Source organism: Mustela putorius, unplaced genomic scaffold, assembly GCF_011764305.1.
Source record: "Mustela putorius furo isolate JIRA1106 unplaced genomic scaffold, ASM1176430v1.1 tig00003871_pilon_pilon_pilon, whole genome shotgun sequence".
Classification (NCBI taxonomy): domain Eukaryota; kingdom Metazoa; phylum Chordata; class Mammalia; order Carnivora; family Mustelidae; genus Mustela; species Mustela putorius.
The window spans coordinates 3,919,977-3,944,994 of NW_025422023.1; the positions used below are offsets into that span (position 1 = coordinate 3,919,977).

Genomic DNA, 25,018 nt, shown 5'->3' on the forward strand with positions numbered 1-25,018 from the left:
TAAACTACAGTTACAAAATATAGTACACTCACAAATAAGACCTATTATGCTTCTTTTTTCATCTTAAACATCTGTTGTTTTTTTGGCTACTTCTGAAGACATACATATTTTCTAAATCTGCTAATTTTTCTAGTACTTCTCTAACAACAGAATAAATAAATTCGCATCCATATTGTCAAGTACTCAAATTAACTTTCTCATCTTAATTGCATATGTAGTTCCATTCATAAAAATAGTTCATTTCCATCTTTAAATGTTCAGCACTTGGAAGTCATACCTTGAGGGAGCAATAGTATCTTTGGTTTCCCTAGTGTTCTAGTTTAAAGAGAGAGGAGAAAGGAGAAGAAATTTAAAGGAAAAGGAGGTCTGAATGCCAGACTGATATAAAAGTGTGATTCTGATAAGAAAGTGTGTTAGTGGCTCAGTAGTAAACAGGCCAGAAAATGGGTTAGAGTGATGGTGATAGGAGCTGAGTTTGGTGCTTTCTACATTTTTAATACCGGAAGAGCTGGTGTCCTGAATCATGGAGACTAACAAAGATAAAAGTGGTATTATAGTGTCTTTCAAGACTACAAGATTCAAACATAGTTTATTCTTCAGCAACTGAAATAACTAAACAAACGATTTGGAGAGGAACACCACTGAAATGCATATACCCTACAGGATACATTTTATTTTTCCATTTAAGACCAGAGGAGCAGGTTCAATCCCCAATTTTTGGACTGCCTGGTGTATAAGAAAAGTGCAAGTGGCACAGCTCACTCACTCAGTCTTCAGCGTCTTTTTTTTTTTAATCTCTCCTCCCTTCTTTCAATATTAATCCACTTACAACCTCTTGTTTGATTGTCTTTATTGATTTTTTTTTTTTTTCCCCCTGACTCCAGTCTTTTTAACGTGGCTGTAAGTAAGCTCTCAGCAAGAATCCTGTAGCTCCTGTTTGGCATCTTTGGGGACTTTACCTTGTCCTTTTCCCAAACAGTCCTATCACCACCCAGTCCTCCCCTGACCCACCCCCACCTGAAGCCCACCCCAGGGCTGGGTCCTTTGTGCGCCCAGTAAGGGTAGACGAATCCCACCGGGACTCACGCGATTGATTTCACGACTATTCATCAGGTTGTTCGCTTAAACTTCCAAACACTTCTCTCTAAACACCCGTGGCTGCTACTCAGAGAACTTCTTAGCAATTTCGAGAAATCTACAAGTGCATATGATCCTTTGCAAAATGGACAGTTGAGTTCTGGAAGGACGCCTAAGAAAATCAGGGCAGAACCTCGAGGATGGGAGGCATCTGGTAAGAGGGGAAGGAAGGATTTATGAGCGTGGCTACTTAGCTAGGCAGCAGGAAAATTTACTCCCGAAGTAGCAATCGCTAATTCACAAAGCCTTGCTAATCACTTCCCCCCTCATTCGGACCACACTAGCTAACGCTCAGCGCTCCCCTCCACCTCCAATAATACCCTCTCTTCCTAGAGCCTTCGCAGATCGGAGGGAATGCAGTCGGGTACCTCCAGAGTGTCCGAGCAAAGCCTGGGGAGTTCGAGGCCATCGCCGCACCTCCTCTGCTCTCCAAATTTGGAAAGAAGTGTAACCGGGATGATGGGATCCCTGAATTACCTCCGAATGCTGCATAATCTTCCTTCACCCCCCGCCCTATGAAAACGGCTGCTTCCCCTAAGCCAGCGACACCACCGAACTGGTCGAAAAGACCGAGGTGGACCAAAAGGTTGGGAGCCCAGGTGACCCGAAACAGACCCCAGAGGGGGCAGCGTTGGCTCTTTCCTGTCCTTCTCCCTTCCGCTCAGCTTACTGGGCTTAGAAGACTGAAAGCAGCCGTTGCCACTTCAAACTCGGAGAACAAGAAGGCAGGCAGTCCCCGTGCTTCCCCTCGCTCCTTATCTGTCCTCAACTCCGGACCGCTCCTCTCCACACCCCTGTTTTGCCCACGGCCCCGGTCACTTATTTGAAAGCTCAGACGCGTTAAAACTAAAAAAATTAGAGTTATCAACTGGCCCATTACGCGGGGGAGTTTCGTATTTGGTTTGAACAACCAGTCCGTTTCCCCAGAGCTCTGGGGTTTTAAGTTTCTCCGTGGCTTACTGGGAGGAAGACTCGGAAAGGGTAAGAGTGTGGAGGCGTGCACACCGCGGGGCCTGCCGCAGGCTGGGTGGCGGGTCCGGGTGGGCTGTGCATCTCCACAGCGCCCCAAGCAGCAGCGTGGCACCGGCGCTGGTGGGTCCTCGGCAGTAATGGACACATTTCCTTAGCTGAGAGCCCTTCGGCGTCTAACGTGCTCAGAGACGCCCATCCCGCAACCCCAGATGTGGCTCAGCGCGGGGAGCCTCTGCGTATCAGGGGGTACCTATGGTACGCCACACAGCCACCCGCACCGAGAGACTCTGCAAACCTCTGTGTGTACAAATGCGCAACAACATGAGTGTGGAGCAGAAAGTGCAAAAGACACCCAAGGCACTCAGATGCCCAGAGACAGATAGATGTCGGTCCACACCCCGTGCGTCCCTTGACCATCCGTGCCCATCTCGGAAGATGGATTAAAAATAACCACCAGAGCTTCTTGACTAGTTGGGAAATGGGACGTGAACTGATTTCCAGTTAAAAGCAACGAGGCGAATTAAGGAAGCCAGGAGAACTGGGGAGGAGGAGAGGAAGGAGGAGGGAAGAGAGAAGCGAAGGGAGGTGGCCGCGGAGCTTGGCGGACTCTCTTACCTTGAGCGGCCGAGCCGGTACCGCTGGCACTGAGGAGGGCCAGGGCAGGTAGCACGAGCATTTGCAACACGTATCCCAGTCCCAGTCCGCAGCGGGCCGCTGTCGCCCGTAGACCTTTCCTCATCGTCGACAGAGGTGTGCCGGGCGGAACCACACAGAGAGACGCGCCAACAGCGGAAAACCCCACTGGGAAACCGCTGAATCCGTGCACCACGAAGCAGTCCGAAGAAATAAGGATAACCAAGAGCCACACTCCACTTTCTCGAAGGGCAGGAGCCAAAAGGGGGTGGAGAGGAGATGCTGAGGAGGAGTTTGGCCGTCCCTCTTTCCCTGTGCCTTCTAACTGGCGGCTCGGTGAGCCGTTGCTCTGCCCCCACTTGGGAAGTCCGAGGAGGCGCAAGGCGGCCACCTCGCCGCTCCCCCCAGCCACAGGAAGAGCCGCAGCTCCGCCGCGCGCCGAGCCTGGACTGCTCTCCTGGTCCCCTCTTCTGTGCGGAACACACACAGGCAAGGGGAGTGGGGGGGGGGGAGCGGTGAGGCGGCGGAGGGAGAGGAAGCGAGAAGTGGGAGGAGGTGGGAGCAGAGGGAGGGAGTTGGGCACAGTGGGGCTCTCTGGTCTCCAATCTCAGTGTGCTCACGCCAGCGGAGAGACGTCCAGGCTGCCGCTGCTGGGTGGCCAAAAAGGGTCACCTCCTAGCGTTGGGGCGCACGGGTGCGCGGAGACACTCGCGATGGAGGCGTGGAGGGCGCAGCCCAACTCCGCTGGGGGGTAAGCGGCGGCGGGAGCGCGCCCGCCCGCGTTATGTAAGCAAGGATTGGAGGGAGATGCGCGCCCAGCGCGGGAGGTGGAGACGGGCTGTTGGTTTACCAGCGGAAGCCTGGGCGAGAGAAACCTGAGGGCAGAGGCGGCTGCGGAGAGTGGGAGCGCGCCTGCCTCCCGCGGTGCGCCAGACTCGGACTCCAAGAGCGCAGCGGGCGCGCCCCGAGCCTCTTGGCTGAATCCACTGGAGCTCAGCCTGCCGCCTGCCAGCTTCTCCACGGCGCCAGCAAAGCCTGAGCCAGACTCCCCAGGACTGGACTCGCTCTACGACTTGGGGTCTTGCGATTGATTAAACTGGGTGCGGACTCGAGATGAAGTCCGGCGTGGTGGGGATGAAGGCAAGACGCTTTTGCAGTGTCTCCAACCCGCTGCAATCTCGGGATTGTCAGCGCCGCTCAAACTGCTCTGTGATCTGGGTGCGCCTGACTTCTCCCTCCTCCGTAGTGGAACAGAAACTAAAAAGCTAAAGGAAAACTCATTCTTCAAAAGAGCTTTATTTGCGTGCATCCTGGTGGCTGGCAATGTTGAGTATGTAAAGGGTGGTGAGATGATACCTGGTAAGGGAACTCCCAGAAACAATGCACAACAAAAACAAAATTTGTAGACATTCATTTAAAGTGACGGTAGAACCTGTGACATGCTTTCCAAATTCCTAACAGTGTAAGTAGGGACTCAAACTGCCAAGAATTTTTTACGTGTTTGTTTGTTTGTTTGTTTGTTTTTTTTAAAGGAAAGCATACTTAGTGGCTAGGTTGTGGATCTCTGTTGTAATGATGAAGGCGGAATGTAAGAATGGGTGGATAAAATGACAGTCTAGACAAAAGGAAAAGTGGATGGATTAAAAAGGTCGATACACATCGGCAGTCCAACATTCTGGGAAGAAGAAACCCACTTCCTGAGATTAGTACATTTCTAAATTAATAATAATAATAATAATAAATAATGTACCAGGGAAATTTTAAGCTCTTGGTGCCAAGGGGACGATGTCAAACACACACGCGCGCGGGAGGCTTGTGATCTCACTCTGTTATCCCAGACAGGTCAGGTACACTACATGTCTCAGTTTCTTCATCTGTGAAATATTTCACTAGATGGCTTTAAAGCTCTTTTCAGTACTAGCATTCCACGATTCTGCCTTCCAAGCTCCATCTGAACCTCTAGCCAATAAGACCTATCTTGGATGAGTCTAGTAGATCTAAAAAGGTCATACTTGGCGAAGACATTGGCAAATCTGACCATTTCTTTTTCCTGTGGAGGTGCTGCCTGTCATGTTAAAGTCTCTTATTTTCTCTCTTCACTTTCCCTTGCCCATATACAGATATCACAATCTTTTGGTAAAACTGTGGCATCTGGCTCCAGATGGTCTGGGTTCAGGTCTCAGCATGTCTTGTGACTAGCTGACAGATATTGAACAATAAAGCTAGGTGTTTCAGTTTCTTAATCTGTAAGATAGGTCTAGTACCAGTAATTATCTTATAGGACTCTGTAAGAAATGAGTTAAAGATCTGAGAAGTGCCTGACACAAAACTGTTTGCTGCTCTTCTTCTCATTGATGAGTTTCATCCTCTGCATGCTATCTAGACTAGTGCTGCTCAACAGAACTTTCTGCAATGAGGAACATGTTCATATGCTCTCCAAAATGGTAGTCATCAGACACGTGTGGCTACCGAACACTTGCAATGTGGCTAGTATGAAATGAGTATTTTAATGTAATCAATTAATTTAATTTTAATAGACAGACAGCTAGTGGCCACTATGATGGAGAGTGCAGCTAGGCGGCTCATACCCAACATTTATTCTGAGGCTTATACCACCAGAAGGAGTTATGATTATATTTCATATCTGATTTTAAAATTTTTCCAGGAAGGACAGCAGCTTAATTACTAAGAAATCCTCACATATATTCACTATCATAGTAGCAATATCTAAAAGTTTTTTGTTTACTCATTTACAATTTTACTCCTTATCTTCTCTAGCCAGAATTTCACTCTTTTTAGGGCAGAGACTTTGCCTTGTTCCTCATTTCATCCCAGCTCTTAAAGACAGAGTTCAATATATAGTCAGTGCTCAATCAATGTTGGTTGATTGTCAGAAATTCTCAATAGGAAAGAATCCTCAAAGTCTAGTTAGTTAAATACAATCAAATTGTTACATAATCTTGTTTGGGACATTGAAGTGCTCAAAGGCAGATATTGCATGAAATTAATCCTTTGAAAGAAAGAGGAGGAGACAAGAAGGAAAAAGTAGTACAATACTGAAATTCAGCCTAAAGAGGGCAGGAGAATGGTTTGAGAAATGACATGTAAAAATTAGGTAGAAAACAGAGGGAAGAGTGAGAGCACAAGAACAAGGACAGGAAAAGTACCAGCAAATGGACCGGTTTTCTTAAGCAGGAGAGTTTCCTACAATCCATGGTTGCAGATGAAACTTGCCTTGTGTACCAACATTCTGCCTCTATTTTTTTTTTTTTTCTTTATGAAATACTGAAGTGCTGCATAGGCTTCCGAGCATAGGATTTTAACTGACTTCGCTTAGATCTGGACTCAAATGTCCTTGCTTAGAGAGACCTTCTCTGACCAACAACCCAAAATAGAATATACCTAGCCCTCAATAACATTCATTTGCTTTTTCCATATAGCACTTCTTTTATATAAATGTTATTATACACACACACACATATATGTCTACATATATGTATGTGTATATGTATATGTATGCATATTCATGTGCATGTGTATGTGTGTGTGTGTGTATATATCTATGTGTTAATGTGTATGTATGAATATATACTCTCCAATAGAATGGAGGTTCCTCAATGGGAGGAATTTTTTTTTCCTAGTGCTTTCACCACTCTGTATCCAGAACCTAGAAAACGGCCTGGCACATAGTAAGTGGTCAATAAACATTTATTGAATACTGAATGGAAGAATGAACTTTAAAACTGAGTGAAGTCCTTGATTGAAACTTCTTTATTTTCTCAAACACAAAATTTCACATTATGAACAGGCTTTTCTAGTTATTGAATAAAGTCAAGCTTGGGCAAATTTTCACCAAAAATGAATTTAAATATGACTTTTTCAGGGTTGGAATACTGCAGGTGTTTGAGGAACAAACAGGAAGTTCATTTCATTTTGAAAAATAAAAGCTTCATTTAAATCCATGTACAAGGGCTTCCTTTTTCTTGGCTGCAATGAGTGGAGAATTAACTCTGGGATAATAAATCCCAGTGACAGGTGCTAATGGGAATTAAACATGCAAATCCCTTGCATATCCCTCCAGAAATCTACACCAAAAAGTATGCTATTTAGCATGTAGACTGCTTAGTTATAATATTATTTACTCTAAACTACTATGTAAAAAGTTTCCAGCTTAAGGCTTAGGACCTAAAAATCAATAGAAAATGTATTTTAATTATAGAAATATTTCTTTCATTTTCTCTCTTTAATGTATGGTTCCCCACTTTCTGTATTTTTATATATTTTTAAAAACAGTTGTACCAGGGATATTATTAACTGTCAATATAGAAGGAGGAGGATTTTAGTGAATATAAATAAGGTGGTGATAAGAAAACTTTTCCTAACTATGAGTCAGAAAAATTACTCAGGTAAAATTACTGATGACATAACTAAAAGGAACCAGATGGCCCAGATTCAGTTGATTCAATCCTTCTCTGCCTCAGCCTACAGAAAAGAATTTGGCCTGCCATAAACCATATATTCTGGGACTTTATACTTTATGTTAATTGTATTAGATAAGACCCTTTTGGTTTTGAGTGATAGAAACCCAATTTAAACCAACTTAAGCAAAAAGGAGAAGTCATTACTTTATATAATTTAAAAGCCATGGATAATATTAATAGTGACTAACACTTAATGATCACACAGTGTATCTGATTCATTTCTAAGCTTTTTATGTATGCTATCTCGTTTAACCCTCAAGATGAGGATTAAATTAAAGTAATATAGGCAGGGGCACCTGGGTGGCCCAGTCTGTTGAGCAACAGATTCTTGGTTTTGGCCCAGGTCATTATCTTGGGGTCCTGATCTCTGGGTTGTGGAAAGAGCCCCACATTAAGTTCTACACTCAGTGTGGAGTCTGCTCGGGATTCTCTCTCCCCTCTCCCTCAGCTCCCCTCCTCTTATAAATAAATAAATCATAAAAAATTTTTAAAAATAAAAATTAACTTAAATTAAATTTAAAAAGTAATACAGGAATATCTTGGAGATATTGTGGGTTTGGTTCCAGACCACTGCAATAAAGTAAATATTGAAATAAAGTGAGTTGGGGGGTGCGTGGGTGGCGCAGTTGGTTAAGCATCTTCCTTTAGCTCATATCATGATTCCATGGTCCTTGGATCGAGGTCCTGGGATCGGGGCCCCCTGTCAGGCTCTCTGCTCAGAGGGAAGTCTGCTTCTCCCTCTCCTTCTGTCCCTCCCTCGCTCATGCTCACGTGTGCTCTCTCTCTTAAATAAATAAATTCTTTAAAAAACAAAAAGAAATAAAGGGAGTTGAATGAAGTTTTTGGTTTCCTAGAGCATATAAAAGTTACGTTATGTTCTACTCTATCTTATGTGTGCAATATTATTATGTCCAAAAAAATGCACATACCTTAATTAAAAAAATACTTTATTGCCAAGAAATGTTAACCATCATCTGAGCCTTTAGTGAGTCATAATCACTGATCACAGATCATCATAGCAAGTATAATAATAATGAAAAATTTGAACTATAAGTACAGAAATGTGACGCAGAGACATGAAATGAGCAAATGCTGTTAGAAAAATGGTGCCAGTAGACTTGCTTGATAGAGGATTGCCACAAATCTTCAACTTGTAAAAGAAAAAATGCAATACCTGCAAAGCACAATAAAGTGAAGCACAATAACACTGTGTATACTTGTATCACTATCTCCAATTTATATACGAGGAAACAGAGTGGTTATGTAATTGTGCCTAGCAGACTATTTTCAGTCCACTAGAGTGTATTTGCTGAACTTTGAGAAGTGTGTAGCTCTGAGATAGCATCTTCTCCTCAAGGAGCTTTTAGTTTGTATATAGAGATAACATTTATAAGAAAAGAATAACCCCCCCCCCCAAATAAAGAAATGAAAGACAAAGAAGGGATAAGAGAAAGAGGGAGGAAGGAATAAGGACACAAAGAACAAAAGAAAGAAGGAAGGGAAAAGGAAAAGAAGAAAGAGGATCAAAGAAGAAATAAAGGAAGAGAAGAAAAGAAAGTCCAGTGTGATTTCTGCCTTTGTATCGCATACTGTAGTTGCTATAAGAAGGAGAAAACAATGAATGGCTCAATAAAAATTATATGGAAAATAATATGATACTTATTTTAGAAGGGAGATTGCTAAGGATAGAGATTTTAATTATTGCTTGCTAGAGCCTTTCAAATACCTCATTTTATTTTAAATTTATCTGCCAAATTGGACCATGGTGGTTTCTTTTGTGTTACAGGTTGAAGAAAAAAGATACTTTATGGAATGGTGGGAAGATTCTGAATCAGGAAGCATCCATTTAAGTCTCTATTTAGCTAACATATTTGCTCCAATAGTCCTGTAACTTCTTTCTACTTTAGTTTCTTTGTTATATAAAATGGGAACAACATGAAATACATAAATTTGCCCCAAAGATGAAATGCATGTAAAAGTACTTTGTAATGTGTCTGTGGACATTACTGTGATAAAATATGTTTGGCATTGTCCATTATACTTAATTTGCATAATCATCTAAAGAATGGCATTAGTGATGTTGGTCTCTGTAATGAGTTATACCACCCTAGTGAAAGGTCAGAGTTGTTTTCAGTATCTCACTCCCTTTTGCCCACATTACCTATTCAATTACAAAATCCATCCAATTTTACTGTTTAAAGGTCTCCAGAATCTATTCCATTACCTCCAGCCCCACAGACACACAATGTATTGGCATGTTCCCATGGTCTCTGGTAATTACTTCCTTAGTAGTTCTGCCCTCACATTCCAATCCATGTTCTCCACACACCACCAGATGACATACTTGCACATACTGTCATCTTACTGTCCTAAAAACCTGTTCATGAATTCCTTATTGTCTTTGGCCCTCTTTCCCAAAGTCCATTATGGACTTTAACATCTACTTCTGACAAAGTCCACTTCTGTCCTTAAAAAAAGGAGTTCTGGAGTAAACATAGTTGCTAGATTGCATAATTTCTTTACTCTTTTCCTATTAATACAATTAACTTTTTATTTTTATTTTTATTTTTTTTAATTTTATTTATTTGACAGAGAGAGAGAGAGAGATCACAAGTAGGCAGAGAGGCAGACAGAGAGAGAGGGGGAAGCAGGCTCCCTGCCAAGCAGAGAGCCCAATGCGGGGCTCGATCCCAGGACCCTGAGATCATGACCCAGGCTGAAGGCAGAGGCTTAAACCACTGAGCCACCTAGGTGCCCCTAATACAATTAACTTTTTTAAATTAACTTATAATGTATTATTTGCTTCAGGGGTACAGGTCTGTGAATCATCAGTCTTACACACTTCACAGCACTCACCATAGCACATACCCTCCCCAATGTCCATAACCCAGCCACCCTATCCATACCTCCCTACCCGCCCCCCCTCCCCGCAACCCTCAGTTTGTTTCCTGAGATTAAAGTCTCTCATTATTTTTCTCCCTCCAGGAGAACCGAGGGAAAAAATAAAACAATACAATTAACTTTTGCCTTTGCTCTCCTTCTTACCGTAAGTGGGATGGATTTGCCTGCCTCACCAGTGGTGGCTTAGCCATGACTGATTTTTGCCCGCGAATGTGGGCAGAAGTTACAGTGTGCCAGCACCTTCCACTGCATACTTCTACTTGTTTTCATGTGTTCCTGCCTCTAGTCTCGAGAAGAACATTTCCTAGGCAGCCATCCATTCAAGGTGGCTATGAGACTCTTAGAGAGGTGTACAGCTTGGAGCCTGGTGCCTGCTTAACGAAGTTATAGCAGACCCTATGACACATGAGAGAGGAAAAAAAAAAAAAAAGCTTGTTTCTTCAGCTGCTGAGATCTGGGGAGATTTTTTTATGCTGCATTATCACAGCAAGAAGTGTGTCTGATACACATAGTGTAAGAAATCATGTCTTCAGATGAAGTTCAAGAAAAATCAGATGATAATCTCCCCCATAGTGCTAATGAGCTAGTAGAAAATAAGACAGACCAGAGAACTACAGAATGTGTCTGAGAAGTGCAGCCAGAGAGGTGCGGCTACGTGGATGTTGGAGCTAAGAGGAAAGGGTACTTCCTTCAAATTGAAATGATAGATGAAGTCTTAAATGGTATTACATTAGGCCTGGACCTGGAAGGGGAAACAGAATTTATGTTTGCTGAGTTGGAGAGGATGGCATTCCAGGAAGAAGAAACAACTGGGGCAAAAGCAGGGAAGTATAGAATATGTAATGAGTGACTTATTTTGGAGCACAGACAGCATTATAGCATTATACTTGTGCTGTTACTAATTATCATTTTTAAAAATTCTATCAACATTTTGAACACTCACTGGTCAGGTTAATATAATAATACTATACATGAAGTAGGTATTTTTATTAACTCATTTTAAGCACAAGTAAGGAAATCAAGGCTGAGTTAAGTAACTTGCTAGCTAAATTAGTGTCAGATTGGGATCTGAATTCAAACTTATGTAGATGCAGACAAATACCATCGGGTAAATTTCAAAAGGAAGGTAGGGGTAAATTTGGAAAGGCCATAGTTTGTTATGTGGACCAGCCTACATTATGGGTATACCAGAAATCTACCAAAGGACTTTAGGCAATGAGATGATATAATGACAATATCTTGAATGAATGTGTAAAAAGGATTAAAGTAGGAAGAAAAATCACAAAATTTATTCCAATAATCAAGATGAGAAACACTGAGAGCCGGAATGTAACTAGTAGTAGACAGATAGCAAATGAGGAGGATATATACACAATGTTTAGGTAGGATGATGGTTCCTAATTCCAAAACACAGAAAGAAAAATTTGTATCATTAAATATTCATAACATGATTAAGAATAAACTACATAACCCTGAAAAGCTACTTGCAGTAGTAAACTACCTTCAACTTAATTAAAGGCATTAATGAATTAGAAATAAGATTTAAAGCATGAGAGGGACCCATTAATTTCTTAGGAATACTTGTGTTCATTAGAACTTGAAATGGTTTGTTCAATCAATATTGTAATGATTCACCAACATTTTGATTATATATCCATATTTATATTTTCCATAGTCCCTAACACTGTGTCTGGCACAGGAAGGGTTGTTAACAAACATTTTAAAAACAAAAAAATAACGTTTAATAAACTCTCATAATATATAACCTAAATTAGTTATTACCTGTTAGAAATCTTTTACTTTCTGTTTTTTCCTGAATTAGCTTAAGGTCATTGTTAGAAATGTGTAGTGCTTTATTTTATAAAAACATGTCATAATTATGGTATAGGATTCAACCTATAAAATCCCATTAATCACATATAAGTATAAGGAAAACAATATTACAGAATACATATAATTCAATAAAAAAATCAAACAATTTATAATTAAATCAAGAAAAACATGACATTTGTACTTATGGTATAAATAATGGAGAAAAAGAAGGAAAATATAAAATATTATTGAGATTTCTAAGTTATTCTCATGATGTTTCCAACATTTTTCAGCAACAAAACCATTCCTTCTACTTCATGTCTAGTTTCAATCGGAAACAGGAAGATTTTATTTTCTTTAACAAATATTTGTACTAGTGCTAACTCATCTTATTTTGATTGTAATTGTTTTTTGTTTGGTTTGTTTTATTAATGTATTGAACTGAAGGGAAGAAAGAAGACAGACAGAAAAGGAAATCCTTTTTTTTTTTTCTGATAAAATTGAGAAAAATAAATGAAAAATATAGGCAATGAAAGGAATAAAGCAATTTAAGTGAGTATATCCCAGGAATATTAAAACCGAACCTTGTGAAACAAAAATTAACAAGAAAGAGATGAAGTTAATAGTGAGGAAGTAATAATGGCTAAGATTATCTCCCATGTGGTCCACCAGATGGCCCCATGGGCTAGAACAGCTTGGTATTATACAGTAATATCAGTGGACAACCAAGCATTAAGATTTATGGGAATATTACAAGTCAGGTATGCTTAAGAACAAAGAGTTTAAAATTATTTTCCTCCTTGTTCACGTGTGTTCCTTGTCTCAACTTTGAACTTCTCAGAAGGTTTTACTCCACTGTAGCATTTGAATCATCAGCATGACCGACTCCAATGCCTAACTTATAGAAGACCCTGAGAGTGGCTGCATAATGAAAAAAATAAACAACAAATGAGTAAATGATATAATAAATGTATGTAATAAAAATGTATTTTAAATTATTTTTTTTAAGATTTATTTATTTATTTGACACAGAGAGAGAGGGAGAGATCACAAGTAGGCAGAGTAGCCGGCAGAGAGTTGGGGGAAAGAAGGCTCCCTGCCGAGCATAGAGCCGGATATGGGGCTCCATCCCTGGACCCTGAGATCATGACCTGAGCCAAAAGCAGAGACTTAACCCACTGAGCCACCCAGGCGCCCTGTATTTAAATTTAATCAATGTTGTTTTTTATTGTATTTTGCTATTTTATTTCTTGTCAAGACCAGGAAAACCACTTGACAATCACTAGTTTCAAGATAAATTTTCCCTTAGATTTCTGACACTAGTGAGGTCAAAGAGGACCTCATCCTTCAGGTACCATTATTATTTGTTTGCTTGTTTGTTTTTGTTTTGTCTGCACACATGTTGCTTTTTAAAAATACAAGGACTCATTTACGGGTGATGGTTTACTTTTCATTTTATTGACCACTCCATTCAAAGGCTAAAAACTACACTGGTTATCGTATAGGAGGAGCCTATTGAAGAAATTTGTGATTGTAGGAAAGAGGGCCAAATAACTTGAGGAGAATTTACTTGAATACCTGAGAAAGCTGAAATCTCCCAAGAATATGTAAAGTAAGTTATCTGAAGAGGGGCGTTGATGTCTAGAGACTTCTGTTGGAACTTCACCTCTGCCTCCATGCCCTTGGCATAGCCAACTTCTTTCCCAAGAATTTAATCTTTTGCCTGGTCACAGCCCATTACCTGGGAAATTGTTATCTTCAACAAGTCTCTTGGCATTGCTCATGATCTTTACCTGCAATATCCTTTCTTACGAGTAAACTAACCATTCTTTAAAGCCCGGTCCAAATGCTAATCCAGGTATAAAGTTTCCCTGAACCCTATAGCTGGAAGTGCTCAGCCCTTCTCTAATGTCCACATGTTATATGTAACCTTTTAGTGATATCTCTATAAATGCATAGTTTCTTTCTATTAATTTATATGGAGCATATGATTTGAATTTGGATCTGGGACACCTTGGATTCTTTAACAACAGCTAATCTTTTAGTCCACATGTAGTTAAGTGGATAATAGTTTTAAAATCTGAATATTTTTAAATATTTTATATTTAAATATTTAAATATTAGATATTGATTAAATATTAAATATTTAAATATATTTAAATTTTTAGAATATTTTTAAACTCTTTTCTTTTGCCTTTTAAAGAACAAATAGATTTCTAGTCATCTCAAGGCATTCACCTAACAAGGGAAGGAAGGAAAGATGAAGGAAGTGGGAACACCAACAGTTAAAGCAGAAAGTACATATGAAAAAAAGTTCATGTTTATTTTTTGAACTCCAGGATAGAATTTCTATGTCTGAGGCCAAACAGTGAGTTTAAAAAGTAGCTTCTGTAGTTTAGAGATGTCACTTCTTTTTTTTTTTTATTAATTTTTATTTTATTTTATTTTTTATTATGTATTCAACAGGAGAGATAAAAAGCACAAGTAGGCAGAGAAGAAGGCAGAGAGAGAAGGGGAAGGAGCTCCCTGCTCAGCAGAGATCCTGATGCAGGACATGATCCTAGGATCATGACCTGAGCCGAAGGCAGATGCTTAACTGACTGAGCCACCCAGGAGGCCCAAAAAGATGTCACTTCTAATCAAGACAGAAGCTGTTAAACTTGATTTAGAAGATTCAACATGGGGAAGTGAAAAACCCAGAAGACCGACTCTCACTTTGTCTGTCTCCACGTATTGCAGCAAAAAACAGAAATAAAGAGGAAGGAAGTCAGGTGTTTTGTTTTGTTCTTTCACTTTCCATGCAATCTACTTATGAAGGAGGAGAGTATAGAAACCCGACAGGCTGAGAGGAGGAGAAGGCACAATCATCTTCTGTCAACGTAGTGTGACTCAGTGGAAAAGGATGTAAAAAAGAGAAACTGCATTCTGAAGGCACCTTTGTATGAGGGAGACATTTGGGATATCTTTAATGAAAAAGACACACAGGGTAGCACTGATTTGAGAGATACAATGGATTCAGTGATACCACTCTGGGAGGCCCCAGGCAAGGGTGGAAATCAGTGTTCTGCAGGGCTAGTATGACAGCGGGGGGATGAGCCACCAAGCATCTTGGTGACAGTCATCAGTGTTCTGCACGGCTACCATGACGGCAGGGGGATGAGCCACCAAGCATCCTGGTGACAGATGTTTCAGGCACATGCTCTATCACGAAAGTGCTGGGTTCTGATTCCTGCACTGCCTCTCACTAACTTTGTGACCCCGGAAACTTGCCTAATAATTTCATCGGCACTCTTACCTGTGAATCGGGATATTAGTAGTACCTATCTTATAATGTTGAAAGGAGTGAACCAGTTAATTCACGTAGAGCATTAATAATCATGTATAGGATGAAGTAAACATTAATGTTAGCTACATTAATAATTATTATAATTATATTTCAGTAAATAAACATTTATTTCTGTCAAAGAAGCTTCAGTGTTGTCATTTCACAGAAATAACTCTTGTGTATCAAAAATCTTTCCAACATTTTGAATATTTTAATTCCATAAATACTGTAATGTGTTATCTCCATTCATATGCATATTTTTACTTTCAAAAATGAAACAATGTAATTTATGAATATTTAGTTTAAAAGCTCAACATCTTCCAGATTCCAGAAATTTGGCAAAAGCATACTAGAATAAAATGTTTCAATTATGTGATTATAACATAAAAATGTGAGCAGCGTATGTGTTTATGTTTGTACCTTATGTTCACAAAGTCAAGATAACGCTTGCAGCAAAAGAGTCCTCAAAGGTCAGTTCTGTAGAGAATAGAACAATATCTACAAATTTTCACAATGTTTTTTAAAGGGAAAAAATACACTCTGGGGAATGTGACACAGTTGTCATAGGAATTTAAGGATTGGGAAACGTGCGTATCATAAAAATGGCTTTTAGTTTTCCTTATGATATAAAGTCATTGTTACTCACCCACCATGCTTTTCTAATAGAGTAGTTGATTTGAACTGAGTCGGCCCCCCTTTTACTTCTATAAATGCATGCATCTATGAAAATTTCACTGTGTGAAGCTCAAGTTTACGAAAAACTCCCGTAACAGAGCTTACTGACCTATATGAGTATTTAAAGCAGTAATTTTCATCTCATCAGTACAAGGGACTAACCGAGTGAATATATCACTCAAGAAATATAGACATATCCATTTTTTAACATGTCAGCATTCAGTTGAAAGATTGTCATTGATGTATGTTTCAGACCCCCCCCCCAACCCCACCCTTCTATACATGTTAGAGGCTCATGTGCAGAAACCTGCCCTTTTGGAGATAAAAATGCCTATTTGGAAGTGAACAGATGGTGTTGCTCAAGTTCAGAGACACATCTTAGACAGAATCTCAGGGGGAGGAGGGGCTGCGGGGGGAGGAGGACTGGTGTAGTTTGAAAAGGCTTCCTGGGTGATTCTGATAGCCTCCCACCTCGCCCCCACTGTGCAGCACTGATTTAAAGCTTAAAGATACATAAATGTCATGTTAACGCTGATTTGAGCTGCAGAGTAAAAAAATGAACTCTTTTCATTTTCTGGTAGAAACTTGTCTGATTGCATTTCTTTGCGTTTTATGTCATAATTTTCAAAGCCTGAACCTCCCAACAATATCTTAAGATTGAATCATTTTAAAACTTCTGATTAGTGCAAATACCACATTATTTCCATTTGTATGATGGTGCTAAATAGCAAGTCCCACATGGTCATTCAAAGACCATTTCTATTTTGGGTAGGTTTCTATGTGTGTGTGTGTGTGTGTGTGTGAGTGTATGTATATATATATGGATATATGTGTGTGTGTGTGTGTGTGTGTATATATAGGTCACAATAAAAACACATCACACATCTTTGGCATTATAATGTAAGCAATGACATTCAGGAGTATTATTACTGGAACCATTTAAGTAAAGTTTGAGATTTAGAATAATTAAAATAATTGTAGCTAAAATTACCTTTGAAAAAACCTTAAGTCAATCATGAAGAATACTATATGTTTTATGTACACAAATTTGCTCAGTAATTCTTATGCTTGCTAAAATTTAAGATTTTCTGGTTAAACTCCTAAGGGAAAGGAGGAAAAAGTCTACATTTAGTCTCAGCATTTAAACCATTATGACCTTCAGGTAGTTATTGAATCCAAAGTAACGATGAATGCCAAAGTGAAGTGCCTGAAAGTTGCCTTGATTTCCATCTTTACTACAGCCAAAAGGAGTTGCCTGTGGGCCCCAGAGACCCTAACATTTCCTATTCTTGGGAGGGTGGAAAGATAACTCCATTTCCTTTGTTCAGATCATGTCAAAATCAGACGAAGTTGGAAGACCTAAAGAAACGAAACTTTCAGAACTGGATGAGTCGCCTAGAGAAAAAGTTGTGTTTGAATTGTGTTTTGATAAGGCAATGGATCCTAGAGCCCTTCTTACCAGTTCTGTCTATTCTCTGGATGGGGACTGTATATGTAAAGAGCGAAAAAGTTGAAAAAACTGAGAACAGTGCCAGAATCCATGAGAGTCCCGGGCCATAGAAAATCTAGCTTATCTCCGAGGGCAGGCCTGCCAAGAGGTCAAGTGCCACTTGGCTGGCAATGATCTCTGCATTTTGTGTTTGCCTTGTGAGACAACTTGTCCTGATTTTCAAGGTTAGTAGTTGGTGTGTGGTGATTGTGGGAAGTGGTGGTGAGTTGTGTGTGTGTGGGGGGGGGTGTGTATGTGTATGTAGAGGGTATGTCAACCAGCTCATTCTTCTGAGATTCAGTCACGTATTTCTTTGTTGTTAGTTTAGCACATGCATGCATGCACACATGAACACACACACACACATACACACACACACACACACACCTCCTTCCTCCTTGCAGCCTGGGACTCCCAATTTCAATTCCCTTCTCACATTTTTAATCTCTTATACTGGGTCCTTCTACTGCCCGTTTTTCTTACTAGTTCAGTCTTCTTATTTCCACATCCACCTCCCCTCCATCTTTTTCAACTATCTTTTTCAAAGAGCCAAAGCATGACTGAGTTTCCAATAGTGATTAGAACTATACCTTCAGGAATATAATTTTACAAATAAGAAAACTAAGTTCCAGAATGTCAAACTAACCTGTCCAGATAGAGACAGTTTAATAATGGGCTCAATACCAATAACCATGTCTTCTAATTTCTGGTCATATTGGAAAAAATCTGGAATAGGAAATATTGTGATATAACTTCTACTTGTGATATTTACTAGCTGTAGGATTTGGGGCAAGTTGCCTAATCCTAGTAAGTAAACTTTAGTTTACTCATCTTTCAATAAGGAATGATAAGACCTGAATAGAGTTGTAATGAAGCATCATTATGTGAATGGATATAAGATGACCTATATGATATATAGGTCAGTGCCCAATAAATCTTATTTTCCTACCAAGTTGAATGTTTTTCTTTTATGTCACATGATCTTGCAAAATCGCTTTACTTCACTCTTTTCTCTTCTGCAAAAGTACTCTGTTTTGGCATTGTTTCACTGGTTTTTCTCTCATTCTAACGTATATCCTCAGAATTCAGAAGTTGGAGAAATTTTTCCAAATCTGTTAGTGACATGTTGAATGAGAGAGTAGTTTCCTTCCTACCCGCCCTGGTTGTCTGAAGTTTGGCAGATGGAATGTTGTAGACCAGCCTGCCTTGTAGGGTTCTTCTGCCCACCAGATGCTGAAGTAACCCCGAGCTGCAGCAGCTCACCCTTCTGCAAGGGTTGGGAATCTTGGAAGCCCCTACAGTACTTGACCTTCACCTCTAGCACCATCCCCACAGTTCTGCCATTCTCTGGCCCTTGGCAGACAGCAAAGAGCTCAAGAGGTAGCGAGTGAATATTCATAAAATGTAGAGAGGCATGCATGATTGCATGAAAATACAAGTCCTCACTTCCCTGTCTGAGCAGGGTGGAGAGCTAGGGTTTCTGTGCAAGAATCAGCATCCTACAGCTGGTGATCCACTTCTTGGCCTTTCTGCGTAAAACTCTGAAAGAGCAGATTCTCCGAATATCTTAGAACCAGCTTCCTCTCCAGCCCCTCCTCATTCTGTTTACCTCAGAGAAAGGCCAAGTTACTAAGGTCTAGTCAGTTCTCTATAAGGACTCTTTTAAATTTAAAAGCAGAGGAAGGAAGACATTTGGGGGACATTTCTAACCACTTACTCCTGAGTCTTCCTCTCCACACTCCCAGCCTCCACGCAGAGCTTGAGACCACTTCATCTTGGAGTTTCTCCCTCAGGCTACCATCTATATCCTCTCCTAGGCTTAACATTTTGACCTAAGCATAGACGGCAGCCTATTTCCCTCAAAACAGTTGAGACCAGATGACATTTCCAAAGCAGCCTTGCTTACTCTATAAGGAAGTACAAAATATAATATAAAGAGCAGATAAATAGTCATGTTTCAAAATTACAGGTTTCTATCCCTTCTGGATAGTGCTGCTTTGACTTTATTTGACTCCATGCCCTCCCAGGTCTCTGATGTATTCACTGGCTGCCATCTTTCCTCCTGCTGTGTATGAGGACACCCAGACATCTCTTTCCCTTCAAGGTGAAATATAGAATACTGCAACCCAACGGCTTTATACCATCTAACTCCATACAAACCTCCAGTCCCCAAACTATGCCTCCTGCAGTTACTGGCCAGACTGTGGAGTGGGAAGCAATGTATGACCTCATCTCCTTTTTCAGATGGTCTGTTTGGCCTCACCCTGCATCCTTTTCTGATTTACTTCTTAAGATACCGGTCATTTAACTTAATGTGAGCAGAAGTGAAATTGTTAATGTCCATTTGTTATGGGGTTTCTTGTTCAATTACTATTCATCTGCTAAATCAGCTTAGTTATCATCTCTGAAATAATTATCAGCCCCTGGGCTAGAGTGTGGGGGAAGGAGAGAAAGAGAGAGTCACTCCCTTCCCTGGGCATATTTTTTATTTGCATATCTATGCCCACTTCATTAGTGTGAAGACCCTGAGGACAGCTTTCAAGATTTTGACCTTTGTACCCCAGACGATAACACAGTTCTTGCCAGAGTAGGATCCCCCAAAATACTATACAGTGGCCTACACATCTACCAATCTTGACATCCAGTCATTTGAGACCTGCACACATATAGCAACAGAAAGATCACATGCTCCAACTCCTCCTCTCTTCTTGTGTACTTTTGCTTTTTTAGATCATCTGGATCTGGTGTTCACTCTAGCCTTTCAACCGTCAGGCACTTTCCTTATAAAACCTGCAGTTCTGTTATGGGAGCTTTTCCTCAACCATGGAAATTTTTCATATCAGACGTACTAGTCAATGCTACCTATATTTTATCAGTTCTGATTTTAGCCAGACTTCCCATTTCTATAATCTTCCCAGATAAATCTTGAGTTACAAGACTATATTTCTCCATATTACTCAGGGATAAAATGGAGGATCTGGCTGAAGAAAGAAGAACAGATAACACAGGAGGACATTGAGAAGAAATGGTTTGCCTCTTCCTTAAAAAGGGCGAGGCAGGACAATTTATAAAAATAGACCAAGTCAATGAAAAGGGTAATAGCCTTGTAGATCAAAGATATCAAAGGCTTGGCGGGTACCTTTCATTTCACCACAACTTCTTGCTCCTAGTCTCAGAAGTGTTCCATAATCCGCTACCTGAAGAGAGGCCCTGCCACCATCTCTACTCTTTACCCCACTCCTCACCACCAGATTTCTCTCTCTTCTCCAAATGAAAACTCCATGAAGGCAAGAATCTTTATCTTCCTCTCCACTGACTTCATAGGGCCTCTCACAGTGCCTGACACATAATAGATACTCAATACCTAAATAACTAAATGAAAGAAGTGTTACTTCTTAAGAATCTGGAGTTTAAAATTCCCATTTTCTCATCTATCCTGAATTATGAAATATTTAGAATTACTAAATATCAGGATATTGATAATAATTTTATATTTCCTTTCAATACAAAAATTATTAGAGTCAAATAGCAGCTTCCCTTGGTGAATACTATTTTTAAAAAGATCTCATTGAAGATATTTTAAGATGTGACTGAGTTTTGATAACAGATATCAAGCAAAGATAAGCAGAAGGAAAAAAAATTCGACTGTAATTGTTGTGATAAGGACCATATTAGAGTGAGAACTGCCCTCAGGGAAATTATGTACATGGACAATAGCAGGCTCAGTGGAATACATTTAGCAGAATACATACCAGTGGCTTAAATGCTGATGTAAATGGAGTGTTGCACTCCACACATTAATCATCCATGCTTGAGTGTCTGCTTAAGTGGATGTTGCCCAATATTTAAAATGCCATATTCAAATATATTGTTGTTCAAATTGATAAAAATAAGAAAGTTCTAATATTGTAATCAGTATCAGGAGATAAGACATTCTCATATATTTAATAAAATTAATATTTTGCTTCCTTATTTTCTGTAATAAAGATATCTTCAAAGGAGAGATAATAGAAAAGTATATATTTTAAAAGAAATTAAAATCAAGACAGATGATAAATCATCTAGATGCCTTACATTAGCAATGCCTATGTGAAGACAAATTAAATCCTAAGGCAGAGAACAATGCATATACACATAAAAATCCATAAACTCTCATGATGATTAGATGGCATAAGGCTGGAAGAAAACAGTACTTTCCAGAAAACAAAATGGATATATTTTATATATTTTGTTTTAATAAACTTATATAAACCCATGGAAAAATTCTAGGTCAAATAATTTGTGAGCTTTTTCATAAGTTAAGTTTCACTAGTAACTAATATGAGACTTTAAGAAAACTTTACATTTAATCAACACCTTTTTCTTTTTGGACAGTTGTTTTCTGGATTAGCTCAAGGATCTATTTTTCTCTGATATGGGTTTGGACATGATGTTAAAATGCTGACTCATACAATAACTAAATGGAATAACTATGATCCATGTTATTAGTAAAACAAAATCAATTCAACCAATGTTGTTTAATCTCCAGTGATTGAAGAATTGGACACGGAATGATAAGGGTCTGTGTTCAGGGATGGGAGAGGTGGAGTCTTGCCTTAAAATTACAGACTACTCCGGGGTACCTGGGTGGCTCAGTGGGTTAAGCCTCTGCCTTTGGCTCCTGGGATCAAGCCCCGCATTGGGCTCTCTACTCAGCAAGGGAGCCCGCTTCCCCCTCTATCTGTCTGCCTCTCTGCCTACTTGTGATCTCTCTCTGTCATATAAATAAATAAAATATTAAAAAAAAATTATAGACTACTCCAGAATGTTAGATTCTGGTTAAAATCAATTGAGGCAGAAAGTCCTCAGAATGGTGTGGCACATGTTATCATTGTGCTTAATTACACTACTCCAGAACAATTGCTCTCCAGAACAGAGGACCTGGAAATGTAGAACAGCTGAAGGGAAAGTTTGGGTACCAGCGAGCGGCATAAGAATCTCTTTCCCCACACTCCTGCCTCTCAACATAAAGTATCTTGGACATTACACTCTCAGCATGAGAGTATCTTGGACATTAAAACATTGATTGGGTGTCTAAGACATGGAAGACATTAATAGAAATAGCTACTAGTATTTCTCAAGATTGTTTTAGAATGGTTTATTTTGCTGGTGGAACTGGACTATATCAAGGTCTTCCAATTTTTCATAAGTACCAAAAATAAAGATTAGCTCGAGTAAGCATACTTGTATCTAATCTGGTTCTTTACAACACTCTCCCAACCCCACCCCTTTTTAAAACAAATGTCGTCTAACTTCACAAAAGAAAGGTAAACTTCTCTTTCATTCTGTGTTGCAGCCACTTTCGAATCATCTTAGCGTAGAAGCATCACTCCCAGCCCTAAATAAAATGACACTGACAAATACAGAGGAAATAAATGAATCTAATAACAGTACCAAATCCATTTGCAAACCATATGGTTTCTAATTCTTTGCTTTCAACAAAATTGAAAGAGTACCTAATTGATTTGCTATTTGATGATAGATCAAGTAGATTAGAATTGATAGTGAACCCTATCTTATTCTACCAATAAATAATGTTTATTCCTGGATACACATATTAATTAAGGAATAAAACTGGATTCATCTCATTAAGAGATGCATTTCTAATGGAAATTTGCTCTTTATGTATAATAATTGTTATAAAACATGTAATATATTCATGTTTTATTACTCATGTTTGTACTATGAATAGTTGTAACTCAAAAATAAAAATTTTAACACTTGAAAGCCTTATAGTCACAGAAAATTTTTTAAAATTTAATTTTAATTTATATACTATTTTATCATAAAGAAGTATGATGTGGGATCAGTAAAAAACTAAACCTAATAATTTATTACATCTTAATAATATTTTCTGGGTAAATGGAAGGGATATATGAATTTAAGAGAAAAATCATGATGTTAAGTTTCTGACTGTTGAAAAACCTTCCAAATATTTTTTAATCGTGAATAAAAGCAAGTGTAAAATTGCTATGATACTTGGGTTCCACTTGTTCCATTTTAAAATGACAAAAGACTTTCCTTTAATTTCAGTAGTTGCAACATGTTAGAAAATATACAAATTGCAACTAGTTAAGCTTTTAGGAAGAAATTAAACATCAAGTAAAAATTGTGTGAAGGAGTATCTAAGCTTTCAGCGTTCCTACTACTTCAAGTATTAAAGCACAAGTTTGAATGCTGTTATACTAGTTCCGGTGTATTTATAGGATGCTTCTTATCCACAATAAAAGGAAAATTTATTCAACTAATAAAAATTATAACCCAGAAATGAAGATTAATATAAATGGATATAACATCAAATCATCATCTGGTCCAGTTTTTAGGTGGCTGTGCAGATGGTATGCTTTTTCTTGAATTTTATGAGCTGAGACTTATTTATTGTACAAACTAATAATTGTTCTACCACATGGACTTGTGATGTGGAAAGAACCTGCTGTGCATATGAATCTGAATTTAATTACATTCAGTATTTATCTATTGAAAACCTAATAACTGCTCATCCTATAGGAAAATGAATAAAGAATAAATAAAATTATCCACAAGTGTTCCAATTCAAAAAAATATACATCTATGAAAACATACATATATTATATATTTGTATCTGGCATTTGTGTATTATTGCATGCTATTATTATAGTACATGCATATTTTTAAACTTTACTGTTATTAAATTATATAATACATATATACAATTGATGTTAAATTTCTTGCTAGCATAATATATTACTTTTACATAGTAGGCACTCAGAAGGTAAAATAAATGTTAGTTTCATGATATGATGTATATTCTCCCTATGCAGGTATAGTTTCTCTGTTTATCCCTATCACTTCCTTTTGAAAATTCATTTCATCTATCATTAGAAGATTCAATAAGAGAAGATGTAAAGTAATACACCTCAAAATTAAAAATTTCCTAACATTTTCTCAAATTATATTTATTATGGCAGAGTTAATATTTGTAGCACTAATTATCATTTAATAATAGATATTATAGTTTATAATGGTTCTGATTCATTTAGATTCTATAATTAACAACCTACTCAATTATCCCATAGTAATTAGACTTTAGTACATTAGATATAATGGCTAAAGCAAATTATTTATATCGGGGTTGAAAAAATATAAGCAGATGAAAATAGCAGCTGCCCTTAATAATTGGATGTGATTTTGGTTTATTTGTTTTAAATACATTTTTAGATTTTTTTACTGAAGTGCTTATGAAGTGAGAAAAAATAGCCATACTAGTGTGGTTTGTATTATTATCCTAATTAAAATTGACAAAGTTCTCAATTTAAAATTATTTTTCAGAAAACAGATGTGCATTCGTTGGCTGGGCCATATTTTCTATAAAAAGGACTTGACGTTCAATTACAACATTGTCTATGCTTCCATATGAAAACCAGTCTAAAAGTATTTAAATTTAAATTAAATGCTTTGCGATCCTGCCTGGAAATTAGAAATTTATAATTGTTGGTTTTTATCAATGCGATTATAATATGGCAAGGTCCTTTATTTTTCCCATCATCATTTTTTTTTTACTGTGAAAATCTTGAG

The 25,018-nt window shown here is 38.7% G+C and overlaps 1 protein-coding gene and 1 long non-coding RNA gene across 3 annotated transcripts in view; one reads left to right on the forward strand and one right to left on the reverse strand.

Annotated features, from left to right (window-relative positions):
- UNC5C (unc-5 netrin receptor C) overlaps nucleotides 1-3,266 on the reverse strand; it is a 360,754-nt gene extending 357,488 nt beyond the window's left edge. For both annotated transcript variants that reach the window (XM_004756034.2, XM_004756033.2), the window contains exon 1: nucleotides 2,725-3,266. In XM_004756034.2, coding sequence (XP_004756091.1) covers nucleotides 2,725-2,848 — 124 coding nt within the window. In that variant the 5' untranslated portion in view covers nucleotides 2,849-3,266. The remainder of the gene's footprint in view (nucleotides 1-2,724) is intronic.
- Nucleotides 3,267-3,973: 707 nt separating this feature from the next.
- On the forward strand, nucleotides 3,974-15,401 carry LOC123388086. The gene is made up of 2 exons (XR_006602630.1): nucleotides 3,974-4,101; nucleotides 14,403-15,401. It is a non-coding gene; the product is annotated as an uncharacterized LOC123388086 (long non-coding RNA).
- The last annotated feature ends 9,617 nt before the right edge of the window (nucleotides 15,402-25,018 follow it).